Source organism: Brachionichthys hirsutus, chromosome 12, assembly GCF_040956055.1.
Source record: "Brachionichthys hirsutus isolate HB-005 chromosome 12, CSIRO-AGI_Bhir_v1, whole genome shotgun sequence".
Classification (NCBI taxonomy): Eukaryota; Metazoa; Chordata; class Actinopteri; order Lophiiformes; family Brachionichthyidae; genus Brachionichthys; species Brachionichthys hirsutus.
Genome location: NC_090908.1, coordinates 2,260,443 through 2,284,423, shown reverse-complemented (window position 1 = coordinate 2,284,423; position 23,981 = coordinate 2,260,443). Strand labels below are relative to the sequence as shown.

General features: G+C 43.7%; 2 protein-coding genes across 2 annotated transcripts; both read right to left on the bottom strand.

Annotated features, from left to right (window-relative positions):
• Positions 1-778: 778 nt before the first annotated feature.
• morc3a (MORC family CW-type zinc finger 3a) lies at positions 779-12,932 on the bottom strand. Its single transcript, XM_068746469.1, has 12 exons — positions 12,667-12,932; positions 5,875-5,947; positions 5,601-5,733; positions 3,501-3,746; positions 2,731-2,874; positions 2,507-2,642; positions 2,159-2,287; positions 1,921-2,040; positions 1,737-1,834; positions 1,487-1,591; positions 1,272-1,400; positions 779-857 (listed from the first exon to the last, which is right to left on the bottom strand). Exons 1-12 carry the CDS (start codon positions 12,703-12,705, stop codon positions 779-781), a joined length of 1,431 nt encoding a protein of 476 aa, XP_068602570.1. The 5' UTR covers positions 12,706-12,932.
• A 125-nt stretch (positions 12,933-13,057) lies between these two features.
• On the bottom strand, positions 13,058-23,626 carry LOC137901901 (MORC family CW-type zinc finger protein 3-like). Its single transcript, XM_068745931.1, has 18 exons — positions 23,588-23,626; positions 22,799-22,871; positions 22,525-22,657; positions 20,578-20,823; positions 19,910-20,053; positions 19,368-19,503; positions 19,002-19,130; positions 18,764-18,883; positions 18,580-18,677; positions 18,330-18,434; positions 18,115-18,243; positions 16,916-16,990; positions 16,764-16,806; positions 16,391-16,484; positions 16,241-16,304; positions 15,410-16,163; positions 13,999-14,120; positions 13,058-13,878 (listed from the first exon to the last, which is right to left on the bottom strand). Exons 1-18 carry the CDS (start codon positions 23,624-23,626, stop codon positions 13,707-13,709), a joined length of 2,676 nt encoding a protein of 891 aa, XP_068602032.1. The 3' UTR covers positions 13,058-13,706.
• Positions 23,627-23,981: the final 355 nt, after the last annotated feature.

Below are 23,981 nucleotides of genomic sequence, written 5' to 3'. Positions count from 1 at the left end.
AATCCCCTTATCTCCATCCTCAGTCTTAAACTCATTCCCAAGCATGTACGGCCTGAATCCTTCCAACGGACACCGAGCCGCGCACCGCCTGCCACCCTTTAAAAACCTGTGCATCTTGAATTATGGGAATATCTTCTCTTTATTGAGGATGATATCAGGCAATTCACAAACAGAAATGATCAAACTTTCATTGTTGAGAATAAACTTTGACTTCTGATCAGATACCTTCTTACCGATTACCGCATCTTGACCAGACATGGCAACAGATGGTATAAAAGGTATCTTACACCCTAACCCTTAAAAAGCAGTGTGATCTTCAAACGCTTCTCTTCTGCATAGCATAGTGTGATCATACAATAGCAGTGTGTGGAAAAAGCTGGTGTGTAAATCAAAACGCCGCTTCAGAAGGCCTGTCGTTGCAGCTTAATATCGACTCTGTGCATCTATAAGTATAAAGTTTACACAAGTTTCTACCTCTATAAACTACAAACACTTGAGAGTCCACTCCTGAAGCATTTACATTTCTAATTACCAAACGTGTGCCATCACGCTTCCAGACGCGGACAACACGATTTTGACATTCTACTGAGAAACGGATTCTACACAATCTCTCACACAAGGAGGAAGTTCTCTTACCAGCTCGTGAAATGGTTGAGGATTCAGCCTTTACAGCGGGTTCCGTTTTAATCCTGCTCGTCGCCGTGGTGATGGTGGAGGGGGAACAGGTGGCCCGTCAGTCCAAGTTACAATTTAATCAGTGTTTTAATTGAAATGGGACTCACTGTAATCTATACGTCTTGCGGTATGAAGGTTGGTCATCATCAGAGTCCTCTGGCTCCTGATCTACTTCGCAGTTCCTGGAGGAACAAGTTAGATCAACATTTTAATCATTATTTATGTCTCTCGGCTGGCCTGGGAACGCCTCGGGACACCCCCCCCCCCCAGAAGAGCTGGAGAGAGAAGTCTGGACTTCCCTGATTAGGCTAACTAACCCGGCCCCGGAAAAAGCGGCTGAAAATGGATGGATGGAAAATTAGAATCGAGACTCAATCTACACCTGCATATTAAGTTTCACACTGTTGGGAGTCAGTTATGCTTCATAATTTAGTTTTTATGTTCTTATTAAATTGTGCTACACTTAATTTTAGATGTTCTACAAACAGTTTGGTTTTATGTTAAACAGAAGAGTATCTTTTTCCACTTTTACATGAGTATTTTCAGTCACATCAAATTACAATTATTGCAAAGTGATTTTAAATAATGTTCATTACCTGAATTGAGGATCAGGATTCATGCTGCAAAACCATTCATCTGGCAGTTTGCTGCAGTCGATGCCATCGGGGAGTTTGCGCCATTGTAAACACTCATCGCACTGAACCCAGCTTTGATCTGGTCGCTTCCTGAGGACAGAGACAAGTATCAGATCAAATTGTCCCCACAGTGGTAACATGTAGAACTCACGGACGTCACTGCAACATCTACTAACATGACATCCTCCACAGGGATGCTGTTTGGGTTCTCCTTGATTCTCTTGAGTTGGATTTCCAGCCAGTATTCCTCCAGTTTGATCCCCAAACTGGTCATAGTTTTCCTGCACCAACAGAAGAAGAACTTCTGCATTTGTGGCCTGTCTAATAAATGATTCACCAACATAATCGAATCTGAAGACAGATCCAAACCGACAGGCACGAATCAAACCCCAATGTGATCAAAACGTACTGCACCAGTGCTATTACCTGTATTTATCGGTCTCAATAAAGCTCTGTTTGTTGTGTGTAGTATCCAGAAAGTTACACTCTATGACCGCAATGACCCCAACACCTTTGCCGTTAGCCTGTAAGAGACAAAGATTCATAGAAACACCAGGTGGCAACATTCAGGAATCTTACAAAGACCCCCACCGAAACGACAGATGCTCACCTTTAGTTGGCAGCCTGTGTGTTCGTAGGCTTTGATGAGGCGATTTTTGTGATACATCATGATCCCATATTGGTCTTTACTTTTGGTATTGTAACCAAAGGTGATGGGAATGCGTTTGCTCTACAAAGAAAATTAAGGAAATCTCAAGTGAGAGCAGCAAAATAAATACTTTGCGTGTATAAAAACTGTCATGAAGGGACAACATGTCCAAAAGACAAAGCTCAAGACGAAAGGATACGAGGAAGAGCGGCCTGTAGTGGTCCTTCCTGATGAAGGCCAGACTCTTAGCTATGAGCTGAGATTTCACTTTTTGACCACGTATGATGATCTGCATCCGAGGCTTCAGGTAAAGAATACTGGAATACGCCTACAGCCATTAAAAACACAAGCATAGTTTAGTTACCATTGAAAGTGATATCAGTATGAGAAGTACAACCGTCAACGCATTCAAAAAGCATTTTGAGAACACAAAAAGGCATATTACATTCGAATCATGTGAGAAAGACACGTCTTATTTATGAGGCATGGATTGACTAATACGGTATTTAATTTAAATATTCTGAAGACATGCAGTAGTGCTCCTTACCCGCAGCGAGTAAACGCTCTCAGGTGTGTACGACGTCACCACGTTATACTGAGACGAGTCGCTCGTTGCGTCAGACGGAATACGGATATCGTAACGGTCCTTCTCAAAATCAAACTCCGTTGTTCCAGTGGACGCACTGTAAAAAAACAAAACTGAAAATCAAATTGTTGTTACATTAAGTAATCAACATACTTTTTTTTTTTTCACATGGATTCCAAACAGACCTGCGGAGATTCCAGATGATGATCCGTGTGCCAGTTTTCTCTGTGGACCAGGAGGTGATGGCATTGATCTCCAGGAGTAGCTCCTCCTGTGTCTTGAAAGGGGAGTAGCACAAGATGTCCCGCAGACTGGCTTCGTCCTCCTCTCTGACACTGAGTGAAGCTGAAGTTAAGGATAAATTGCAATTTAGGATCACTGGAACTGGATCACACGGCACCAAAATGTTGAAACATGAAACATGTTGCAGAACTTTATTCATCTATTAAAAACACAGGTTAATAAAGTACAAGTCTGGAAAATGAAATGAAAGGTTTGAATTCAGAATTAATGTAAAAATGTGATTTGATCAGTCAACTTCCTGGTCAGACACAGGAGCTGAGTACAGAGTACTGCTTCCACATGTGTTGTGCTCCATTCTTGCTCATGTTCAAATATTTGCATGAAAATAAGACTTACCGGTAAATAACTATATTATTCCCGGGAATTCAGTGAGGCAAAATATAAATACAATTGTACCAAAACCTTTTGCCCCGAAATTAAATCAACAGAGCACTGCTTTTGCTTTTACATTGTGCTAAATCCCTGCATAGCAACAAGTCTTTGCATCAAAATAAGACTTAAGTTTCTTCATCACCTGAATTCAGTGCATTTCCTAGAGGTAAAATACAAATAAAATCGTGGGAGGCAATTTGTGCATGCGATTAATTCGGCAAAACAATATCAATACAAATAAATCAAGATGATATAAGATTAATTACGTGGTATTTCTAACCGCAGGAGGAAAAGGATATGCTTGTTTTCTGCTCCCTGCTCAAAGCAGACGATGGGTACAATAATTTGTTGAGCACAAATCTTCTCCAGGTAGGTCTGAGAGAGCATCCCAACACACAAGGCTTTCTTGGACTTTGAGAAGACAATGGCGTCTTTGCCAAGACGCATGGAGCCAGACTTGAAACCGTTCCCATAGATACCAATTGGCTCAAGCCCATTCGATGCAATTTTGTCGCTGTATCCAAAGCTTGAACGGGAAAACACAAATATTCTTAGTACGCGCAGTAGTACGTGCAGTATATGAATCACATCATGGTTCATTAATTATATGTAGCAGCAACTGTACAACATCAGGTGTTGGGGAGTCACCATTATGCTGTATGCCAGCACTCAACCACAAATCATTCTGACCGACATGAATTAACCGGCGTGCGTACCTGAGCATCTTATGCATCGTTACCGACATGAATTAACAAGCGGCGTGCGTACCTGAGCATCTTATGCATCGTTACCAACATGAATTAACAAGCGGCGTGCGTACCTGAGCATCTTATGCATCGTTACCGACATGAATTAACAAGCGGCGTGCGTACCTGAGCATCTTATGCATCGGTACGGACATGAATTAACAAGCGGCGTGCGTACCTGAGCATCTTATGCATCGTTACCGACATGAATTAACAAGCGGCGTGCGTACCTGAGCATCTTATGCATCGTTACCGACATGAATTAACAAGCGGCGTGCGTACCTGAGCATCTTATGCATCGTTACCGACATGAATTAACAAGCGGCGTGCGTACCTGAGCATCTTATGCATCGTTACCGACATGAATTAACAAGCGGCGTGCGTACCTGAGCATCTTATGCATCGTTACCGACATGAATTAACAAGCGGCGTGCGTACCTGAGCATCTTATGCATCGTTACCGACATGAATTAACAAGCGGCGTGCGTACCTGAGCATCTTATGCATCGTTACCGACATGAATTAACAAGCGGCGTGCGTACCTGAGCATCTTATGCATCGGTACGGACATGAATTAACAAGCGGCGTGCGTACCTGAGCATCTTACGCATCGTTACCGACATGAATTAACAAGCGGCGTGCGTACCTGAGCATCTTATGCATCGGTACCGACATGAATTAACAAGCGGCGTGCGTACCTGAGCATCTTATGCATCGTTACCGACATGAATTAACAAGCGGCGTGCGTACCTGAGCATCTTATGCATCGTTACCAACATGAATTAACAAGCGGCGTGCGTACCTGAGCATCTTATGCATCGTTACCGACATGAATTAACAAGCGGCGTGCGTACCTGAGCATCTTATGCATCGGTACGGACATGAATTAACAAGCGGCGTGCGTACCTGAGCATCTTATGCATCGTTACCGACATGAATTAACAAGCGGCGTGCGTACCTGAGCATCTTATGCATCGTTACCGACATGAATTAACAAGCGGCGTGCGTACCTGAGCATCTTATGCATCGTTACCGACATGAATTAACAAGCGGCGTGCGTACCTGAGCATCTTATGCATCGTTACCGACATGAATTAACAAGCGGCGTGCGTACCTGAGCATCTTATGCATCGGTACGGACATGAATTAACAAGCGGCGTGCGTACCTGAGCATCTTACGCATCGTTACCGACATGAATTAACAAGCGGCGTGCGTACCTGAGCATCTTATGCATCGTTACCGACATGAATTAACAAGCGGCGTGCGTACCTGAGCATCTTATGCATCGGTACGGACATGAATTAACAAGCGGCGTGCGTACCTGAGCATCTTACGCATCGTTACCGACATGAATTAACAAGCGGCGTGCGTACCTGAGCATCTTATGCATCGTTACCGACATGAATTAACAAGCGGCGTGCGTACCTGAGCATCTTATGCATCGTTACCGACATGAATTAACAAGCGGCGTGCGTACCTGAGCATCTTATGCATCGCTACCGACATGAATTAACAAGCGGCGTGCGTACCTGAGCATCTTATGCATCGGTACCGACATGAATTAACAAGCGGCGTACGTACCTGAGCATCTTATGCATCGTTACCGACATGAATTAACAAGCGGCGTGCGTACCTGAGCATCTTATGCATCGTTTTATGATCCAGGCCGTTTCCATTATCCATAAAACTGAGGCATTCTTGACCTTGAACCACAGTCTTGTCAATCCAGAACTGCTTCGCGTTGACATCTGGATCGTACGCATTATCTGTCACCAGAGATAAATGTTATGAGTACCTTCGATCCCCAAGACAACGTTACGTTACTGTTACGTTTTAAAGCAGAACAGCCTGCAGGAACATGAATTAAAGCAGGCGAGCCAGAGAGACGGACCGAGATTCTGACCTACCTATGAGCTCAGCTATGGCGCTGAAGGGCCAGGTGTGACTGGTGGAATTTGAATGAAGAAACTTTGGACAAAGCTGAAAGTGGAACAAAGTAAGAATGAGTATAGTTTATCGAAGTGGTCTTTCTTCTCCAGTAGAACGAATAGAGTATCCTAAAAGGTAAGACCAAATATTATTCATTTGAGTGATTAATACTTCAATCTATGACAGCTAAGATGGAGCTAGCAGTTATTTAATGTACCCAGGATCCTGAAACTGCTGACTTGCTCCACCGTGTCTCTGATGTGTTGAGGAGCAGGTTCCTCTCTTCCACATCAAGGTTGTTATGATTGTGTTAGGATTGTGTCGCGACGTCCATCAACAAGTCACTGCAGTCCTCAGCAGGCTCTTCAAGATTAGTTTCCTTTGATCCTTGCAGTCGAGACCAACAGCTGCTGCCCCTCGATGCCAACTCTATTCCCATTTCACAGATGTCTGGTAGACGCACTTCGGGCAATTCTGGTTAAAGGACGGCTTTTCCCTCGTCCTTTTCGATTCTTTATTTCTACGGCTCCAAGTAGAGTACCAGAACACATTTGAGTTGGCCTAATAGTTTGACATTTATTGACTAATGCTGGCATGTACAGTCGGAAACAGATACCTGGTCTCTTGCTCTGCAGCTTGAGCAAAGAAACATACTACACTGGACATTGAACAAGAGTTGAATGGATGGTAATCCCTAAGCCTACATTCCTTTCTTCTCCATATCTGGTTCACATCAAAAATTCAGATACTACACGTCGGCAACATGTTTGTGTTGTTTATACAGAGAAAGAGAGATCATTTTTATGAATCCCTTGGGAAGGCTCCCTCTGGGAAATTAAGGTTCCAGAAGCATCACTGAACACAGAGTATCAAAGTAGAGAATATATAATATGAATAAATCAAAAATATAAATAAGCCTACAAACAAATGGAATCTTTTGTAGCCCGCCCCGTAATTTGGAGCAGATATTCATTTGCAGAAAAAGTGAAAATATTGGCATAAATTAAAAATTAAACAAATAAATAGCTTCCTGACATTTTAAATAAAGTTATAAAGTAAATATAAAACAAACTTAGATTTTTTTTGCAGAAATGTGAGTCATAATCCCATTAACATTAATCCCAATTGAGCAGCATTAGATTGTGGTGCAAAAAGCAAAGTTGTTCTGCATGCTCTCGAGTGAGATGGCTTCTCCTGCCATCATAAATTTCAATATACTGTACGTGGTCTCCGGAGTATCTTCACTCGCAAACCTTTCTGTGTCCATGAGTGCCCCGTATGCACAGCTCACTGCTGATTGGCTGTGATGAAATGGGCCAGCCTATCCAGCTCCTACTTCACAGAATTCAGATGGCTATCCACAGGGAAGGGGCTTCCAAGGCTTCTCGAGTTGCAGAGTAGTCCACGTGTTCTTACAGGACAAAAACCTCCCCATGTCAGATGTTTTTGAGGATACTGTATGGCTCAGTCAGCTGGCATACTTGTCAGATATTTTCTCTCACTTGAACTAATTGAATTTGGGACGCAGGCACACTCTGTCAATGTCTTTGCCACTCAAGACAAAGTCAGCGCAGGGGTGCCTAAACATTTATTGCTTTCCAGACAGCCACCAAATAACCCTTTCTTCACAGAAAAAAAGTCAGGAAATAAATAACAACACTATTAATAAAATAAATAACTAAATAACCCTTTACGGGTTCGTCCGAGAAAAAAAGTCCATGAAACATTACCTTTCTGGCCGTATGTGATCGTCATTAAAATTGTCCCAAACAAAAGGAAGGATGCTTTTCTTCAGAATATTGATATATTCTTCACTATCAATATTATTTTTAGGAAACAAGATTGAATTAATGACCCCTCTTAAATGCACCCCATACCATTATTGCCCCCCCACCGGCTACTCATGCTGTATGGAAAGGAAAATAATAAAAATAATAATATTTTTTTTTAAAAAGAAATAAAAATTCTTTTTTTTATATCTGGGATTGTTCAAGGGCCCGGGCCAAATGAGGAGGTGGGCCGTAGTTTGGGGACCACAAGCACATGTGATCAAAGAATGTAAGATCAAAGCACTGAGCACTTATTGCAAGTGCTCAGTGCTTTGATCTTACGTTCTTTGATCACATGTGCTTTGATCTCACATGTTGGTAGCTTATAAATATGACAGAACTGCAGCAATGTATGCACCGCATCATGAGGACTGCATCAAAGTATCGAACCCGGCGAAGAACCCGTTCAAGAAGTACAACCAGGCCCCTGAGGAGGACTGTGAAGAGGACTGCAAAAAGGACTGTGAGGAGGACTGCGAAAAGGACTGTGAGGAGGACACCGAGAACAGTGACTGGCCGTCGGACAAGGATTGTGACAAGGAGTATGACGAGGGGTACAAGGTCTGGGAAGAGACGCCGCCGATAGACGACCTAGGACACCGGTGGAGTTATTAGACTCCACCATGATATATTCACCACGGTGGCAGGGCACCAGTAAAGAATGAGACCTCCACCATGATACACCACCCCCCCCCCGGGGGGGGGGGGGGGGCACCGGTGGAGAACGAGACTCCACCATGATACACCACCCCCCCCGGGGGGGGGGGGGGGGCACCGGTGGAGAACGAGACTCCACCATGATGGTGGCAGGGCACCAGTGAATAGGCCATCGGGTCCAGTATGACCAAAGCAGGAGCTTGGTTCACATTGCCAGCAGTGTCAAATCTGTTCATGCTGGCCTTCAGCTGGGTTATCCCTTAATCACAAATTCTGTTCAAATCTTTATGGTCACATTTTGTAGATGCAGCCAGGGGCCAGAGGGGGTCCAGTTTGCAGGTCCAAAGTGTTTCATTTCATGTCCTCTTGGCCTCATTGAGCCTGGACCTTCAGCACGCACTGGATGGTTTGGAGATAAGTAAAGCGAGGGGTGAGAATCAGCACCTCTGAGTCTGATTCCGTTTCTACAGGATGGAATCAAATTTCAAGGTGATGATTCTCATCCCATTCGCTTTACTTGGCTGCAAACCATCCCAGTGCATGCTGAAGGTCCCAGGCTCAACGAGGCCAAGAGGACATGAGATGAAACCCTTTGGACCTGCAAACTGTAACCCCCTCCGGCCCCTGGCTGCATCTAGGAAATCTGAAACATAAAGATTATAAACAGAACTTGTAATTAAGGTTAACCCTGCTGGAGGCCAACATGTACCTTGAACAGATTTGACACTGCTGACAATGTGAACCAAGTTTTGGTCATACAAGACCGGTGGAAAACGACACTGCACCATGATCCATTCACCACGGTGGTAGGGCACCAGTGGCGAATAGGCTAAGGGCTGGGGGGCACCGGTGGGGAACGAGACTCCACCATGATACAATCACCACAGGGGGCACCAGTAGAGAACAAGACTCCACCATGATACACCACCCCCGGGGGGGGGGGGGCACCGGTGGAGAACGAGACTCCACCATGATACAATCACCACAGGGGGGGGGGGGCACCGGTGGAGAACGAGACTCCACCATGATACAATCACCACAGGGGGCACCAGTAGAGAACAAGACTCCACCATGATACATCACCCCCGGGGGGGGGGGGGCACCAGTAGAGAATGAGACACCACCCCCCGGGGGGGGGGGGGGGGGCACCGGTGGAGAACGAGACTCCACCATGATACAATCACCACAGGGGGCACCAGTAGAGAACAAGACTCCACCATGATACACCACCCCCCGGGGGGGGGGGGGCACCAGTAAAGAATGAGACACCACCATGATACACCACCCCCCGGGGGGGGGGGGGGGCACCGGTGGAGAACGAGACTCCACCATGATACAATCACCACAGGGGGCACCGGTGGAGAACGAGACTCCACCATAATACAATCACCACAGGGGGCACCGGCGGAGAACGAGACTCCACCATGATACAATCACCACAGGGGGCACCAGTAGAGAACAAGACTCCACCATGATACACCACCCCCGGGGGGGGGGGGCACCAGTAGAGAACGAGACACCACCATGATACAATCACCACAGGGGGCACCGGTGGAGAACGAGACTCCACCATGATACAGTCACCACAGGGGGCACCAGTAGAGAACGAGACACCACCATGATACACCAACCCGGGGGGGGGGGGGGTACCGGTGGGGAACGAGACTCCACCCTGATCCATTCACCACGGTGGTAGGGCACCAGTGGTGAATAGGCTAAGGGCTGGGGGGCACCGGTGGGGAACAAGACACCACCATGATACACCACCCCCCAGGGGGGGGGGGGGGCACCGGTGGAGAACAAGACTCCACCATGATGGTAGCAGGGCACCAGTGAATAGGCTATCGGGTCCAGTATGACCAAAGCAGGAGCTTGGTTCACATTGCCAGCAGTGTCAAATCTGTTCATGCTGGCCTTCAGCTGGGTTATCCCTTAATCACAAATTCTGTTCAAATCTTTATGGTCACATTTTCTAGATGCAGCCAGGGGCCAGAGGGGGTCCAGTTTGCAGGTCCAAAGTGTTTCATTTCATGTCCTCTTGGCCTCATTGAGCCTGGACCTTCAGCACGCACTGGATGGTTTGGAGATAAGTAAAGCGAGGGGTGAGAATCAGCACCTCCGAGTCTGATTCCGTTTCTACAGGATGGAATCAAATTTCAAGGTGATGATTCTCATCCCATTCGCTTTACTTGGCTGCAAATTATCCCAGTGCATGCTGAAGGTCCCAGGCTCAACGAGGCCAAGAGGACATGAGATGAAACCCTTTGGACCTGCAAACTGTAACCCCCTCCGGCCCCTGGCTGCATCTAGGAAATCTGACCATAAAGATTATAAACAGAACTTGTAATTAAGGTTAACCCTGCTGGAGGCCAACATGTACCTTGAACAGATTTGACACTGCTGACAATGTGAACCAAGTTTTGGTCATACAAGACCGGTGGGGAACGAGACTCCACCCTGATCCATTCACCACGGTAGTAGGGCACCAGTGGTGAATAGGCTAAGGGCTGGGGGGCACCGGTGGGGAACAAGACTCCAAATCCACAAAACACATGTGGACAGTTTTGTTGAACTCCATGAACCCTCGGGAATCCGATATAGTTTTACTCGGGAGGCAGAGGAGTTTGATTACCCTGTAGTTGGAGCAAACCTTCCTGCCCCTTTTCCTAGAAAAGCCAAGCCGGACCACCACCCCGGTCTGCCAATCCGAGGTACTGTTTCCAACCACCATGCGATATGACAGACATCAACCGAGACATAACTGTGCAGCAGACACAACTCTCTCATCCAGGAACTCAAGATACTCGGAACGTCTCATCCACGTCTCATCCTCAGAGGTGGATGAAATGTTCCAAGTATCTTGTTTCTGGATGTGTTGGGACTGACTCGGTTGATGTCTCTGTCATAACGCATGGTGGTTGGAAACGGTACCTCTGGATTGGCAGACCGGGGTGGTGGTCCCCCTTTCCTAGGAAAAGGGGTCAGGAAGGTTTGCTCCAACTACAGTGAGATCACACTCCTCAGCCTCCCGAGGAAGGTCTATTCCAGCATACCGGAAAGGAGATTAAGCTGAAATAGTTGAAACTTGGATTCAGGAGAAACAACGCAGCTTTTTGTCCCAGTCGCGGAACACTGGACCAGTTCTTCAGGGTTCTGGGAGTTCATGTAAAATAGTCCACATGTGTATTGTGGAATTGGAGAAGGCACATACTTGCTGCACCTAGGAGCCAGCCCACCAAGCCGGGCCGGTCCTAGGTGCAGCAAGTGGCAGCAAATCTGGCTTATGACAATGTGAAGCAAGGACCTCCATTTTGTCATAAGCCAGATGACAAAATGGGACTGAAGCACCTACTTCAAAATGGAGGTCCAAGTGTAATGCAGCCTCAGAGGTAGCACGGCTCGTGTCTCCCTCGAGCCGGTCCCAAGCCCGGATAAATGCGGAGGGTTGCAGCAGGAATGGCATCCGGTGTAAAACTTTGTCAGAATTGACCTTTCCGCCCAAAACATCCACATGACTTCGTAGACCAATCATGACGCTACACGTCATCGCTGGGCTCCACGTGCGTCTGTTTATGTTTGCTTCCTCAAACAAACCAAGCCTGGCGTGCTTTGGTTTGCACGTCATACAAAGGCAAAAATAATAAAGCGATCTTTAAGTACAGTTATTATCCTGTGTTTTATTAGTTATTCTTAGTGTTAATTCACTGTATCGGATTTAATGTGGTTAACCTAATATTTACGTCCGTATTTACACACTAGCGCTACGGTGACGGCAAGTAGGTCAACGGATCTATCGGTTCACAGCTAGCTCGAGGCTAGCGTTAGCCTCCTGAAAGCATTTTGCTAACTTTTAGTTTTAAACATAAACTTATCACCCACGAATAAGGAAACTTTTAACGTCAACTCAACCCCCCCCCCCCCCCCCCGTGGTGACAACTACGTTTAATCGAATAATTAGCTAATTATTAGCACCCGTCGAGCTAAGGCCCGAGTGAGGGTTGTACACAATGATGGCCTGAGGGACACAGTTTTTCAGTCTATTTAGTCCCTGCACTTGAGAAGCCTCCAGTCGTTACCGAGTAGTTACACTTGTTATTACCTAGAGGTTAATAGGCCGAATACGTAGGAACAAATCACTCAACATTCACTATGACTCCACAGGACGGAAGGTTTACTGTTGCGCACACACATCTATAAACAACCTTATTATCCTACACAACCGAGGCCATACTATGCTCATACATGCTAACAGTAAGTGCCACAACATACATAAGTTCAATTTACCGCACTAACAGGAATACCAACGCGCTCCTCTGCCGCCATCCTCCGTTCAACACAATATAGGAAGTGAGGTCACGTGCGGAAACGGAAACCGGAAGCGCTAGTTTGAGTTTTGATGAGAGAACACAGAAAGGAACTAAACTTAGTTGTCTATTTTTATATAGTCTGGTGAATTTATACCAAATATTAATATGTTAATTACAAGTCGGTAATTCTACAATGAAATGACATATTGTTGTTCGATCATAATTTTGACATCACGTCCGGTTAAATATATTTTCACAATAATAGCGCCTTGTCAACAAACCAAGAGAAAACATGTAGTATATTAAATCCTACGAACGCACAGGCTGACAACGAAAGGCATTGTGTCGCTAAATTATCATCTCAGAGAAGATATGTAAAAACTTTATTGACCAAATAAATCTAGGGGGACCCCTGAGTATCATATTTGTTTCTGGGGAGAAAAAGGATAATACTATGTGCATAAATACATCTTCTATATACTTTGTATTAATCACATGTAAAACATGACACATATCTGATACACGCTAGGTCTAAATTACGGCCCATCCCAGGAGGAGGGTGTAAACACACACTATAAACCATTTATAGTCCAAAAATACATTTTCATTAAAATATTTTTGTAAAGCTCCCATTTACATCAGTCGGAAATTTAGAACATGATTCATCACCCGGACTATTTCTTGATCGGAGTCCATTTTGGCTTCTGTACCCATAAGTTGTAGCACAAATGTTTCTGAGTGCAGAGAAACACGCTGCTCCCATTTCAGAGGACAGGTGTGCCCAAGCAACACTGAGACATTTTGAAGAAAACAAGGATAAATGGTAAATAGAAAAATAAGTCAAGAAATCGCTGTTACGAGCGGAATGCACTGGCAGCGGGAAAAAATGATCTAAATCTACCTCCGTTTCAGCCCACTGGTCGTAGACTGCGATTCCTTTCAAATTAAAAAAGGTTAAGACCAGCCATGCCTCGTCACCCAGAGGCACGTTCAGCAAAACATCTCATGATTTGTTATTTATTTCTCTGTCTTTCTCTTCATCTGATGTGATGTGCCCAACTCCATATTGGATAGAACCTGTTCTAGGATCTCATCAATTACATTACACTCATAATTCACTTGGCCCAGGTCCAGCGCAGGAACATAGGAGATGAGAAGGCGGCCAACGTTGTATCGAAGCTCGATCAAACTGAGGAGACAGAGAAAATCAGATTTACTGATGGGTTGCAAAGTTCACCAAGTCTTTGTCAGACACTAAAATATCTTTCAATATACCGTATATATATGTATATATATTGAACATTCCAACCTTCTAGATGCTTCCTTCTCTGAAGGAGAAGCAGTGGTTCTGTCTGCAGTTGTGCTTCCTTTTTGTGCATTTTCACACTGAGTTTGCCAGTTTGCCCTTTCTTTCTTCCGATTGTCCAGCTGCTACAAAGTGAATCCCAGGAGGAGAGAGAGAGGAAGAAATAGGGCAGGTAAGCAGATCTGACAATGATAGGGTAGCAATACCACCCACCCACCGACACACGTAGTACAATATACCGGACTCATGTGTGTACAGATAAGAGAACAACATATGAAAATGAGAAAAACAGAGCTCAGACCTCCGCCGAGCAGCTCTTTGCCCTCAGAATTGGATTTACACCGTCCACATGCTGATCTGGATCAACATCATAAGGTTCTAAATTGTTCTTGGTATCTTCATACACCAACTATGAAAAGTAAACGTGATTCAGAGTTGATGTGTATTTTTAACAGTTGTTTTAATCCATAAATGGGGTTTTCAACGTTAATTTATTTAATTTTTTCCCGACCTCACTCAGGATCCAATCCAGATGAAATTCGGAGGCGAGATAGAGGACCCCACCCTACATGACTGTCAAATTCCGTGAACATTGGTCACTATTCAACCGAGATGTTGAGAAACACATTTTGAAGCTCCATTGACTGCAATGTTACCGAAAATTCCAAAGTGATTCATAATCCAGGATCTCTTCAGGATCATCACCAAAATGGATCCGTTCCTGGTAACATTCCCAACATTTCCTTAAGAGCCCTGTTATGTGCTCTGCCCACGTGGGATTTGGAGTCTGTTCGTCATTGGTCTTGCTTACTTTTCGTACAAATATTACCATATTTTGTTTTGTGAGGAATATATTAATTATGTCGAGTCTCAGGTTATGGGCCGGACAAGCCCAGATTCATTAACGATTGGACTTTTTTAGTATCAATCTCCTGTGCGTACGTGTCTGTGACAATCATTGTGAGGTTGTTGAGGAGAAACACATTTGTAACAAGAATCTAAGCTCAAAAATTCACCTGTGAAGAACAGTGTTTTAAAAATCAAAAGGATTAATATTCCTATCCATATCCACATTCTGCACTTAACACATATTTTATAGTGATTTCTGTGTTAAAATGGAGATACATTTTGATAAAGCGGCCATTTTAGGGGCTGATTTTGTCTACAAAGTGAATTCACTTTAAACAGCAGCTCAATCTTCAAGCCTCATACCGAGGTCCTCCTGTGGTGACACTTGAGCCAGCCCCATTTCTTGATGATCAAAAGATACGATTAAAATCTCGGAAAAGCAGAAGTCCACCCTGAACAAGTATAAAAGGCCTTGATTGTGGAATTGTTTAACAAATAAAATAAAATCAGCATTTCCATTAAAGATCTGCAGACTTTACGTTAGAAATGCAGATGAAACACTAACCTGCGAGAGTTCAATCTTCTGTATGGCCTTCTCATATAGAGCTTTGTAGTTCGGGCCTCCCTCCGTCTCCTCCGTCTCCTCCGTCTCCTCCGTCTGACTGGCCTGGTGAGAACACTCATTCACATTGCTCAGGGACAGCTTTTGCAGTCTGCTCTGCGCGTCTTTCAATTTCGAAGTAAGATTATGGACTTGCTCTTTGTAAAAATCTCTCTCCTCAGCTGAAGTCTTTACGAGCTCTAGATGCCGATCTTGCTGAGTCTGTAGCTCCATCATATTGGAGGAATGAAGCTGAGGGTCCATACTGGACGAATCTGAGCTCCTTCGTGGTGTTCTCATTCCTGCTGTTTCAATAGGGTCCTCTTCTATTTTTAATTTAGGTGCTTCTGTCTGGGTGATGCTGCTGACCATCTCTGTGTTTGATGTTATGAAGGGACTGGCGCTGACAGAGTCCGAGCTTGAGCAAGTTCCTGCAAGATTTTTCCTCAACGCGACATCCTGAACAGCTTCCTCACTACACTCTGTTTTCACCTTCATGTGAAGGTTTAACAAATTAACACTTGGCGTTTGTGGCTTGGGGGTACTGGCAGTCTCCAAGATGATAATATCATCATCAACACAGCCACTAATGCCATCAGTAGCCGATGAGGAAGTCTGTGGACTCGTCGTCACATTCGTGTCTGATTTGTCCAAACGAAAACCATTAATTTTAGGTCTTTTCGGGGTTCTTTCTGGAGAAGGTTGTGTTCTTTTCCCCCTGCAGTGAACACAAAGCACAGTTAATGTGCGAGTTCAACAACATCAAATCTGACCATATTCAATTTAAGATGGTACCTTTGGGGACCCTCTGACAGAGAGTATACATCAGTAATAATTGGAAGAACACTGGAGATGCAAGCTGGGGTGAAAGCAAACAGACATTTTTAATCCCTTTATCTTCACCTCTTCTACACAATCTCTCACACAAGCAGCAAGTTCTCTTACCAGCTTGTGGACTGGTTGAGGATTCGGCCTTTGCAGCGGGTTCCGTTTTAATCCTGCTCGTCGTCGTGGTCAGGGGGGAGGGGGAAAAGGCGACCTGTGAAGAACAGTGTTTTAAAAATCAAAAGGATTAATATTCCTATCCATATCCACATTCTGCACTTAACACATATTTTATAGTGATTTCTGTGTTAAAATGGAGATACATTTTGATAAAGTGGCCATTTTAGGGGCTGATTTTGTCTGGTGAGATCGGATATGCTCCTCCTCATCATATAATCAATTTAAGGAATTAGAACGCAAAACATTCAGGAAAGAAAATATTACAAACTGCAAGAAAGAACAGATAAAAAAACATCTGACAATATGTCTGTACCTTTTGTCTTTTCTTCTCCATATTCTTTTTGTCTTCTCGCTCTCTGTAAAAATAAATCATTGACATAAGAAACTAAGTAACTTAATTTCTAATTTAGTCTTTATAAATTCAATTTACAATTTAATCAGTATTTTAATTGAAATGGGACTCACTGTAATTTATACGTCTTGCGGTATGAAGGTTGGTCATCATCAGAGTCCTCTGGCTCCTGATCTACTTGGCAGTTCCTGGAGAAACAAGTTAGATCAACATTTTAATCATGAGCAAACATCTACTGAGTTGAAGCGAGAGTTGAGATTGACTCCCTTTAGAATGGAATTGTCCAGTCCATATACCGGTACCTGGTTCCATAACTGGTATTTCCAACAGACACTATCGAGCAAAATCTTAGAACCTTCATTGACTCACTGAAGGATGTTTTATCCACATTTTATATTTTTGTTGTAAAATCATTACCAGATAATATAAAAATTCATTATAGACTCGATCTAAACCTGCAGATTACGTTTTAAACTGTTGGAGTCACAGTTATGCTTCATAATCTTTTAGTGTTGGTGTTCTTATAAATTGTGCTACATTTAGATGCTCTACAAACACTAACAGTTTGGTTTTATGTTAAATGGACGAGTATCTTTTTCCACATTTGCATGAGTATTTTCAGTAGGGATGTCCCGATTTGATCATGTGATCGGAAATAGGGCCCGATCACGTGCTTGCTGACTCGATCGGAATCGGACGTTAGCTCCCGATCAGGACTCGGATATATATGGATCGTTATTGTCATTTCTTTTGGTCAGATCTGGAGTTACGCCGTGGCACAGAGTGAGACCTCTATACTACAGACAGAGATGGTAATGCGTACAAAAACACACGGCATGACGTCACTTCCTGTGACACTATTGGTTGAATGCTGGCTAAGAAACGCTTTAAGCTCTTTGCTCGAGTATGTCTGCTCTGTGGAAGTATTCTGAAGTGGATGACAAAAACATGGCGATTGAGCTGCTGTTCATTTTATTTTAAATATTCGTTTTTAATATTTCCCGTTGCACGAGTCCAAGTCCAAAGTGAAAAAAGTATTTTATGTATTACTTGAATGTTCAAGCTACGCCACAGAAGTGCTCCGTTTAAGAGTTAAATTCTGAAATAAGACGATTAAAATAAAAAAATAAGAGACATCAATTTTTCACTTGTCTTGATGTGTTTTTATGTACTAAAGAAGTATCGGCTCGGGACCGGTTCAAAATCAAATGACTCAGATTCAGGGTAAAAAAGAACCTGATCGGGACATCCCTAATTTTCAGTTAGATCAAATTACAATTATTGCAAAGTGATTTTAAATAATGTTCATTACCTGAATTGAGGATCAGGATTCATGCGGCAAAACCATTTATCTGGCAGTTTGCTGCAGTCGATGCCATCGGGGAGTTTGCGCCATTGTAAACACTCATCGCACTGAACCCAGCTTTGATCTGGTCGCTTCCTGAGGACAGAGACAAGTATCAGATCAAATTGTCCCCACAGTGGTAACATGTAGAACTCACGGCCGTCACTGCAACATCTACTAACATGACATCCTCCACAGGGATGCTGTTCGGATTCTCCGTGGTTCTCTTGTGTTGGATTTCCAGCCAGTATTCCTCCAGTTTGATCCCCAAACTGGTCATAGTTTTCCTGCACCAACAGAAGAAGAACTTCTGCATTTGTGGCCTGTCTAATAAATGATTCACCAACATAATCGAATCTGAAGACAGATCCAAACCGACAGGCACTAATCAAACCCCAATGTGATCAAAACGTACTGCACCAGTGCTATTACCTGTATTTATCGGTCTCAATAAAGCTCTGTTTGTTGTGTGTAGTATCCAGAAAGTTACACTCTACGACCGCAATGACCCCAACACCTTTGCCGTTAGCCTGTAAGAGACAAAGATTCATAGAAACACCAGGTGGCAACATTCAGGAATCTTACAAAGACCCCCACCGAAACGACAGATGCTCACCTTTAGTTGGCAGCCTGTGTGTTCGTAGGCTTTGATGAGGCGATTTTTGTGATACATCATGATCCCATATTGGTCTTTACTTTTGGTATTGTAACCAAAGATGATGGGAATGCGTTTGCTCTACAAAGACAATTAAGGAAATCTAAAGTGAGAGCAGCAAAATAAATACTTTGCATGTATAAAAACTGTCATGAAGGGACAACATGTCCAAAAGACAAAGCTCAAGACAGAAGGATACGAGGAAGAGCGGTTTGTAGTGGTCCTTCCTGATGAAGGCCAGACTCTTAGCTATGAGCTGAGATTTCACTTTTTGACCACGTATGATGATCTGCATCCGAGGCTTCAGGTAAAGAATACTGGAATACGCCTACAGCCATTAAAAACACAAGCATAGTTTAGTTACCATTGAAAGTGATATCAGTATGAGAACTTAAACCAGTGTTAGAAGTACAACCGTCAACGTATTTAAAAAGCATTTTGAGAACACAAAAAGGCATATTACATTCGAATCATGTGAGAAAGACACGTCTTATTTATGAGGCATGGATTGACTAATACGGTATTTAATTTAAATATTCTGAAGACATGCAGTAGTGCTCCTTACCCGCAGCGAGTAAACGCTCTCAGGTGTGTACGACGTCACCACGTTATACTGAGACGAGTCGTTCGTTGCGTCAGACGGAATACGGATATCGTAACGGTCCTTCTCAAAATCAAACTCTGTTGTTCCAGTGGACGTACTGTAAAAAAACAAAACTGAAAATCAAATTGTTGTTACAGTAAGTAATCAACATAAGAAATATTTGAGACGCCCCCCCCCCCCCCCTCGCAGGACATGCCAGTGTTCTGTGACTCTTAACTCTCCACACATGAAGTCACACACACCCCACCCTTAGCTCGTCTGTTCTCAAATCTTACACACTGTGGCCTATTTCCCCTTCGCCCAAATGACAATTTCTCAGGATTGGCCTGGTTCCTTCTTCTCATGGAGACAATCTCAGCCCGTTTCCAGTGCAGCATTGTCATTCCTATTTGTGTGTGTTTTTGTACTAATTGTGCTCAAAGCCATACATCAGTTTTTTAAATTATATACCTCCCTCTCTCTATCATCATTTGTTTTTTTTACACTTCCAATTACAAACAGACCTGCGGAGATTCCAGATGATGACCCGTGTGCCAGTTTTCTCTGTGGACCAGGAGGTGATGGCATTGATCTCCAGGAGTAGCTCCTCCTGTGTCTTGAAAGGGGAATAGGACAAGATGTCCCGCAGACTGGCTTCGTCCTCCTCTCTGACACTGAGTGAAGCTGAAGTTAAGGATAACTTGCAATTTAGGATCACTGGAACTCATCTGGTGTACGGCACCAAAATGTTGAAACATGTTGCAAAACTTTATTCATCATCACTAAAAACTACTCTTCTTCATCGATTAAAAGCACAGGTTAATACTTTGGATTGCAGAAAAATACAAGTCTGGAAAATGAAAGGTTTGAATTCAGAATGAAAGTTAAAATGTGATCAAACTATTTGATCAATCACCTTCCTGGTCAAACGCAGCAGTTGATATGTCTGTGTAGGTTGTCAGTCATCCAGGTTGAATCAAGAAGAGCGAGGAAATAAAGTAGTAGTTAATGTGTATCCAGAATGCAATAAATAGTTAAAACAATATATAACTACAACAATATATAATGCATAAAATCCTGGTAAATCGGCAGTGCACAAATCAGATTACTCAACAAATCTGTGGTTTATTTGTGCATGCACTTAATTTGGCAACAGTTAAAACATCAATACAAATAAATCATTATTTCTCACTGCAGGAGGAAAAGGATATGCTTGTTTTCTGCTCCCTGCTCAAAGCAGACGATGGGTACAATAATTTGTTGAGCACAAATCTTCTCCAGGTAGGTCTGAGAGAGCATCCCAACACACAAGGCTTTCTTGGACTTTGAGAAGACAATGGCGTCTTTGCCAAGACGCATGGAGCCAGACTTGAAACCGTTCCCATAGATACCAATTGGCTCAAGCCCATTCGATGCAATTTTGTCGCTGTATCCAAAGCTTGAACGGGAAAACACAAATATTCTTAGTACGTGCAGTAGTACGTGCAGTATATGAATCACATCATGGTTCATTAATTATATGTAGCAGCAACTGTACAACATCAGGTGTTGGGGAGTCACCATTATGCTGTATGCCAGCACTCAACCACAAATCATTCTGACCGACATGAATTAACAAGCGGCGTGCGTACCTGAGCATCTTATGCATCGGTACGGACATGAATTAACAAGCGGCGTGCGTACCTGAGCATCTTATGCATCGTTACCGACATGAATTAACAAGCGGCGTGCGTACCTGAGCATCTTATGCATCGTTACCAACATGAATTAACAAGCGGCGTGCGTACCTGAGCATCTTACGCATCGTTACCGACATGAATTAACAAGCGGCGTGCGTACCTGAGCATCTTATGCATCGTTACCGACATGAATTAACAAGCGGCGTGCGTACCTGAGCATCTTATGCATCGGTACGGACATGAATTAACAAGCGGCGTGCGTACCTGAGCATCTTATGCATCGTTACCGACATGAATTAACAAGCGGCGTGCGTACCTGAGCATCTTATGCATCGTTACCAACATGAATTAACAAGCGGCGTGCGTACCTGAGCATCTTATGCATCGGTACGGACATGAATTAACAAGCGGCGTGCGTACCTGAGCATCTTATGCATCGGTACGGACATGAATTAACAAGCGGCGTGCGTACCTGAGCATCTTATGCATCGTTACCGACATGAATTAACAAGCGGCGTGCGTACCTGAGCATCTTATGCATCGGTACGGACATGAATTAACAAGCGGCGTGCGTACCTGAGCATCTTATGCATCGTTACCGACATGAATTAACAAGCGGCGTGCGTACCTGAGCATCTTATGCATCGTTACCGACATGAATTAACAAGCGGCGTGCATACCTGAGCATCTTATGCATCGTTACCGACATGAATTAACAAGCGGCGTGCGTACCTGAGCATCTTACGCATCGTTACCGACATGAATTAACAAGCGGCGTGCGTACCTGAGCATCTTATGCATCGTTACCGACATGAATTAACAAGCGGCGTGCGTACCTGAGCATCTTATGCATCGTTACCGACATGAATTAACAAGCGGCGTGCGTACCTGAGCATCTTATGCATCGTTACCAACATGAATTAACAAGCGGCGTGCGTACCTGAGCATCTTACGCATCGTTACCGACATGAATTAACAAGCGGCGTGCGTACCTGAGCATCTTATGCATCGTTACCGACATGAATTAACAAGCGGCGTGCGTACCTGAGCATCTTATGCATCGGTACGGACATGAATTAACAAGCGGCGTGCGTACCTGAGCATCTTATGCATCGTTACCGACATGAATTAACAAGCGGCGTGCGTACCTGAGCATCTTATGCATCGTTACCAACATGAATTAACAAGCGGCGTGCGTACCTGAGCATCTTATGCATCGGTACGGACATGAATTAACAAGCGGCGTGCGTACCTGAGCATCTTATGCATCGTTACCGACATGAATTAACAAGCGGCGTGCGTACCTGAGCATCTTATGCATCGGTACGGACATGAATTAACAAGCGGCGTGCGTACCTGAGCATCTTATGCATCGTTACCGACATGAATTAACAAGCGGCGTGCGTACCTGAGCATCTTATGCATCGTTACCGACATGAATTAACAAGCGGCGTGCGTACCTGAGCATCTTATGCATCGTTTTATGATCCAGGCCGTTTCCATTATCCATAAAACTGAGGCATTCTTGACCTTGAACCACAGTCTTGTCAATCCAGAACTGCTTCGCGTTGACATCTGGATCGTACGCATTATCTGTCACCAGAGATAAATGTTATGAGTACCTTCGATCCCCAAGACAACGTTACGTTACTGTTACGTTTTAAAGCAGAACAGCCTGCAGGAACATGAATTAAAGCAGGCGAGCCAGAGAGACGGACCGAGATTCTGACCTACCTATGAGCTCAGCTATGGCGCTGAAGGGCCAGGTGTGACTGGTGGAATTTGAATGAAGAAACTTTGGACAAAGCTGAAAGTGGAACAAAGTAAGAATGAGTATAGTTTATCGAAGTGGTCTTTCTTCTCCAGTACATCATAGGCTGTCAGCACATTTATTCAGTCATGTAATTATATATAAATATAATATAAATATACAAAAGAATGAATAAAGTATCCTCAATTGTAGGACCAAATATTATTCATTCGACTTACGCTAACGTTTCAAGCAGAAAAGGACGGAACGATGTTTTGTTTACAACGGAAGTCGCTATGACTTCTTCGACGACTATTTCCGGTATATTTGGTAAAATTGCGCACATCAAAATAATTTATTCCGATCGAAAGTGTGAAAATCAATATTTTTAGAGCCCATGAACACAGTGCATCCGATCATAATTTTAATCCGAATTGATCGGATTAATGAAATTTTGTCCATGTAAACTGTAAGGAATTTCTAAACCCTCTTCCGGATGGTTTGAGTTACTTGAGAAGGCGCAGTCTTTGCCTGAAAAGCATCCAGTCGTTACATTTGTTATTACATAAAGGTTAACAGGCCTAATACGTAGGAATAACCCACTCAACATTCACTATAAGCCCACGAGGACAGTTTACTGTTGCGCACACACAGCTATAAACACACACCTCTACAAAATAAAAGTTATCCGACACAATTGAGGGCATACTAAACACACAAATGTTAACAGTAAGTGCCAAAACACACAACACAAATAAATACATTTAACTTACCATACTAACAGGAACACCACGATTTACCTCGGCCGCCATTCTCCGTTCAACACAAAACAGGAAGCGACAAGCGATGTCGCGCCCGGAAACGGAAGCCGGTTTTGGTTTCGTTTACGCAGAAATGAACTAGCGGAGGTAGATTGTGTTCCACTCAGCTATTTTAATAAGTTGAAAAATTAAGAAACACTATTTTAATACTTTATATATACATAAATAAGATATAACACAATAGCCAGAAGTTATATGTCAGCAATATATATAAAACTCAACAACGAATTATAAAAACAAAGTGGCAAAATTGACATTGAGGTTTAACCTCGTTCCAAATCGACGGGGAGCTTTAAATCGTTTGGCGAGAGGATTGCATCCATTCATTGTATCAAAGAGCCTGTCA

What these genes read in the sequence shown, in the direction of transcription:
- morc3a (XM_068746469.1), bottom strand. Translation starts at nt 12,705, where the DNA reads ATGGCGGCAGAGGAGCGCGTTGGTATTCCTGTTAGTGCG. An exon ending in ATTGAGACCGATAAATACAG is followed by an intron (nt 1,592 to 1,736) that starts GTAATAGCACTG and finishes CTGTTGGTGCAG; the next exon opens with GAAAACTATGACCAGTTTGG. An exon ending in AATCCTGATCCTCAATTCAG is followed by an intron (nt 858 to 1,271) that starts GTAATGAACATT and finishes TTGTTCCTCCAG; the next exon opens with GAACTGCGAAGTAGATCAGG.
- LOC137901901 (XM_068745931.1), bottom strand. Translation starts at nt 23,626, where the DNA reads ATGGCGGCCGAGGTAAATCGTGGTGTTCCTGTTAGTATG. An exon ending in GTGGTGTTCCTGTTAGTATG is followed by an intron (nt 22,872 to 23,587) that starts GTAAGTTAAATG and finishes TTCCACTTTCAG; the next exon opens with CTTTGTCCAAAGTTTCTTCA. An exon ending in TGGAGAAGAAAAGACAAAAG is followed by an intron (nt 16,485 to 16,763) that starts GTACAGACATAT and finishes TGTTCTTCACAG; the next exon opens with GTCGCCTTTTCCCCCTCCCC.